Source organism: Myotis davidii, unplaced genomic scaffold, assembly GCF_000327345.1.
Source record: "Myotis davidii unplaced genomic scaffold, ASM32734v1 scaffold173, whole genome shotgun sequence".
NCBI classification, from domain to species: domain Eukaryota; kingdom Metazoa; phylum Chordata; class Mammalia; order Chiroptera; family Vespertilionidae; genus Myotis; species Myotis davidii.
The window spans coordinates 803147-808449 of record NW_006286303.1 but is presented as its reverse complement, the minus strand read 5'-3'; the positions used below and the strand labels follow the sequence as shown (position 1 = coordinate 808449).

The 5303-nt window shown below is 37.9% G+C and overlaps 1 protein-coding gene across 4 annotated transcripts in view; it reads left to right on the top strand.

The window, feature by feature from the left end:
- The window catches only part of CEP135 (centrosomal protein 135kDa), a 70029-nt gene that overhangs the window by 47512 nt on the left and 17214 nt on the right, over positions 1-5303 (top strand). For all 4 annotated transcript variants that reach the window (XM_015560089.1, XM_006757795.2, XM_015560090.1 and 1 more), the window contains 5 exons: positions 574-689; positions 758-912; positions 1975-2030; positions 2921-3089; positions 5076-5186. In XM_015560089.1, coding sequence (XP_015415575.1) covers positions 574-689; positions 758-912; positions 1975-2030; positions 2921-3089; positions 5076-5186 — 607 coding nt within the window. The remainder of the gene's footprint in view (positions 1-573; positions 690-757; positions 913-1974; positions 2031-2920; positions 3090-5075; positions 5187-5303) is intronic.

The window sequence follows — 5303 nt, the reverse complement described above, 5'->3', positions numbered from 1 at the left end:
GTTTTTTTATTCTTGGATTTATTTCCCTTCAATAATTGAAACTTCGTTGCTGTCACTGGAGCTGAGAGCCGGCTCCAGCTCCGTGGCCACCGCCAGCTGAAAGCAGGTATCGGGGGTTTGTTTAGCTTCCATAATTGCAACATTGTTTCTTAGACTGCAGCTCAGAGCTGGGCTGTGGCAGGCGGGGAACATTGGCTTCCTCCATCACTGGAGCAAGCAGGCCTCCTGTTAGCTTCATCTGCCTGGCTGCCGGCCACCATCTTGGTTGGCAGTTAATTTGCATATCGCCCTGATTAGCCAATGGGAAGTGTGTCAGAGGTACAGTTAATTAATTACCATGTTTATTATTAGATAGGATTATTTTTAGGAAGATGAATCATTTTGAAGAAGAATGGTGGACGGACGGCAAGAAATAATATATTATATAATGCCATTGATTTTACTGGAAGAGCTTTAAGAAATAAAAGAAATTTTTAAAAATAAGAAAAATATTTTTTGAGATCTCTCACTTTTTAAAAATTATTTCTACCAGAGATAAAGAATGTCATTTGTTTTTGTCCACTGATTCTTTAGGATAGTAAATGAGCAGCTACAGCGGTCACTTGATGATTATCAGCACCGACTTTCCATCCAAAGAGGTGAACTTGAATCAGCCGAAGCACAAATTAAAATGCTGGAGGAAAATATAGGTAATTGCTTTTAAATTTTGTTTTTGCTAATCCTAATTTGCTTTGGCTAACAAACATTTCATTTATAGGTAAACTACACCTTAAGATGACTTCACAGGATCAAGAGGCTCATGTCATGAAAAAAACCATTGGTGTTATTGATAAAGAAAAAGATTTCCTTCAGGAGACTGTAGATGAGAAGACAGAACAGATTGCAAACTTGCAAGAAAACCTTGCTAATAAAGTATGTGCTTGTTAAATATTATTATGCAGCATCTGAACAGAAAAGTTTATTTCATTCTCTTTTTCAAGTATGCAGCTCTTATTGCCCATGTAGTATAAGTTAAGACCCAGGCCATATCTTCTAATATGTTTAAATTTCATTGTATCTCAGTAAGTTGAATCTTCAGAATTTCTATTTCTAGAATGTAATTTTATCAGACGTGATTACAGCAAACTCAAGGAAACAATTTAAGTTCTTAGTGTGAATAGAAGCATTCCAATACTTGAAATACAGTTGGGACATAGAGCAGTGATGGTGAATCCATGACGCGTGTCAGAGGTGACACGCGAACTCATTTTTTTGGTTGATTTTTCTTTGTTAAATGGCATTTAAATATATAAAATAAATATCAAAAATATAAGTCTTTGTTTTACTATGGTTGCACATATCAAAAAATTTCTATATGTGACACGGCAGCAGAGTTAAGTTAGGGGTTTTCTTTTTTTTTTTTTTATTAAAATATATTTTATTGATTTTTTACAGAGAGGAAGGGAGAGGGATAGAGAGTTAGAAACATCCATGAGAGAGAAACATCGATCAGCTGCCTCCTGCACACCCTCCACTGGGGATGTGCCTACAACCAAGGTACATGCCCTTGACCGGCATCAAACCTGGGACCCCCCAGTCCACAGACCGACGCTCCATCCGCTGAGCCAAACCGGTTATGGCAAGTTAGGGGTTTTCAAAATGCTGACACGCCGAGCTCAAAAGGTTCGCCATCACTGACATAGAGCTTTCATTTATAGCACCTATATAATAAAAGGCTAATATGCAAATTGTCCCCTTCGACCGGTAGTTTGACCAGGGGCAGGGCCAGCTGGCCAACCACCTGCGGCCCCTCTCCCCCAGCCAGCCCCGCCTCCTATCGGCCCCCCCCACCCGTGCAAGAATTCATGCACCGGGCCTCTAGTAAGTTATATAATTGGATTTGAACTGAGTAAATGTGATAAATTGTATAAATTCAACTAAAGACATTTCTATATAAATTGTTTAGAATCTCATATATTTTTGTAATTTCTCTAGGAAAAAGCTATTGCTCAGATGAAGGTAACGTTCTCAGAGTATGAATCTTCTCTGAAGTAAGTAATCAATGTAATGGCATCCATCTTCTTTAGAAATTTTTGGTGAATGCAGCTCTATTTAAGTAGCATCTATCAATACTTACATTTCCATTTTTCTATTTTTGCCAATGGCAGCAGTATTATTTTCTCAGTCTCTTGCATGAAAATGTTTTTATCTTTAACTTGCTGCCATCTTTTATCATCCACATCTAAGCACTATGTCTTACTATTTTTTTACATGCTACTTGCTCTTTGTTTTTATTGTAACTACCCTATGCAGGCCCTAATTATTAAAATATAGATTACTTTAGTAGTAGCCAGTCTTGAATTTATTCTAAGTCTAAACCTATCTTGAACAAAATTTTATATTTTATGTGTAGTCTCTTCAAGACAAAAGTCACTAATTATGTTTATTCTGTGTACCCTTTTATATTATACTAGAGGCCCAATGCACGAAATTCGTGCAAGGGGCTTGGCCCTCACTGCCACAACGGCTTGCCTTGGCCCTTGCAGTCCCGGCTTTGTCCAGAAGGTTGTCCAGCTGTCCAATCTAATTAGCATAATATGCTTTTATTATTATAGATAATAGTGGGAACTTAACCATTACATAAATATTTGCCAATAGACTCTGTTATTATTTTATTACTTGCCAAATGACTCTCCTAATACTTGAAAATCTTCTATTTTTACTTGACTTACAATAATAATTTATTTTATGACTTCAGTTGCTCATAATGATTGGTAGAGAGCTAAAATGTCTCCTTTACCTAATTAATCAGTATCTTAATGCAGTATTTATAATTTCTTGTGTTCTTAATATACTTAATTCAGAGTAAAACAGTTTTCTTTTAAATGAACTAAATTATTAAAAAAGCTTAGTTTTTATTTTTACATCACTCGTGTAACAGCCAACTAAAGGAAACTCTAACTAATCGGGACCGTGAGATAAACAGCCTCCTGCGCCAGCTTGATGCAACTAACAAAGAACTCGATGATGTAGGAAGATCTAAGGAAATATCTTGTAAGGAAAATAGAAGATTACAAGATGATCTGGCTACAATGGCAAGAGAAAACCAAGTATGAATACAATGCATAAACTTAAGTAGTTTTACAGTATACAGTTTTACAGAATATTCTTTGTTTGCTATATTTTAAAGCTTTAACTATGCTTTTTAAATTTTAATAATATAAATATCAAGATTAATAATTCTTTAAGGATAATGATGTTTATAAGACTTTTTTAAAGTGTGGTTTAGAATGCTGTATATATTACAGGGTGCCTAATGGGTACAACCGTGGTCTCCTCACCATTTTGGTCTTTATTGTAAGAACTATAGCTGGTAACATGGTATTTATTCTATATGGCAGAAATTGTTATTACCCTACTGGGTGAGGACCTCAGAATCACTTCCAGGGCAAAGTTACTATGTTTTAAAGACCCATGATACATTTTAATTATTCTTACTTCTAGTCGGCTTAATTTATCTACAGCAGTGGTGGACAACGTCCAGCCTGTGGGCCATTTAAGGCCCGCAAAATAATTTGATCTGGCCCTGCCAAGGAATAGGGGTGAGTTAATTAAATATTTGACCAACTATAGCAGGCTAATTTTTAAGTTGATAATTTTGTATGGCCTGTGAATGATAATATAAATATCCAGATGGCCCTTGGCAGAAAAAAGGTTCCCCACTCCTGATTTACAGGTATAAGTAAATTAATGAATATTTTAGAATGTCAAATACTTAAAGGTATTATTTTTGTTTGTGCTGTTTTATTAAAGGGTTATACTCAGAATACCAATAATTTTCCTATTGTAAATATTTTTTCTTTTTTTAAATTTCTTTCAACATTATTCCATTTAAAGCATATTGCTGTTAACATGAATTTTTTTCAGTGCCAGCATTTGACCAGATACATGATTACGAATGTTGTAGGAGGTATGTGGTAATATTTGGTTAAAAGTCAAGATCAGCCTTGCCAGTGTGGCTCAGTGGTTGAGTGCCGACCTATGATCCAGGAAGTCCCGGTTCAATTCCCAGTCAGGGCACATGCCCCAGTTGTGGGAATGTGGGGAATGTGGGGCATGCAGGAGGCAGCTGATCAATGATTCTCTCTCATCATTGATGTTTCTGTTTCTCCCTCTCCCTTCCTCTCAGAACTCAATAAAAATACATATTTTTTAAAAAGTCAAGATTGGCTCTGGCCAGTGGTGTTTAGTGGTTAGAGTGTTGGACTGCACACCAAAGGGTTTCGGGTTTATTCCTGGTCAGAGGCACATACTTGGGTTGCAGGTTCGATCCCAGCCCTGGTCTGGGCTTGTGTGGGAGGCAACTAATCTATTAGATTATTAACATACTAGAGGCCTGGTACACGAAATTCGTGCACAGGGGGGTGGTCCCCCTCAGCCCAGCCTGCACCCTCTCTAATCCGGGACCCCTTGTGGGATGTCCGGGACCTCTTGTGGGATCGGGCCTAAACCGGCAGTCAGACATCCCTCTCACAATCCTGGACCACTGGCTCCTAATTGCTCACCTGCCTGCCTGCCTGGTTTTCCCTAACTGCCCCCCACTGACAGCCTGATCATCCCTTCACCCCTAACTGTACCCCCACCGGCCTGGTTGCATCTTACTGTCCCCCCACCCCCACCGGCCTGGTTACCCCCAACTGCTTCTCCTGCTGGCCTGATCGTCCCTTACTAACCCCCCTGCCAGCCTGGTCGCAGCCATCTTGTGAGCGTGTGAGGATTAATTTGCATATTACCTCTTTATTATATAGGATGAGATTGGAAGTCTCACATCAATGTTTCTCTCCCTCTTTTTTCCCTCTATCTTCCACTCTCTCTAAAAAATCAGTGGAAAAAAAAATACCCTCAGGTGAGGATTAACAACAACAACAAAAGTTAAGATCAGTCAGGAAAAATAAATGCAAGCAATACTAAGGAACAGTTTTTCTTTTTCCTACTCTCTCTTATTCCCCAAATTCAAAAGTAGCCATTTGAATAGAAATAGAACTCATTAGATATTATGTTCACTTTAGATTTGCCTTCAATTTTCTAATTTATAGGAAATTTCACTGGAATTGGAAGCAGCAGTGCAAGAAAAAGAAGAAATGAAGAGTAGAGTTCACAATTACATAACGGAGGTGTCACGATGGGAGAGCTTAATGGCTGCTAAGGTAAAAAGGCACTATCTAGGTTTGATTTAAGACTGATTTTTTATGTTTCTTTATTATGCCTCTTCTATTAGATTATTAGCATATGAGATTAGAAGTCTTGCCTACTGTCTTTATGTT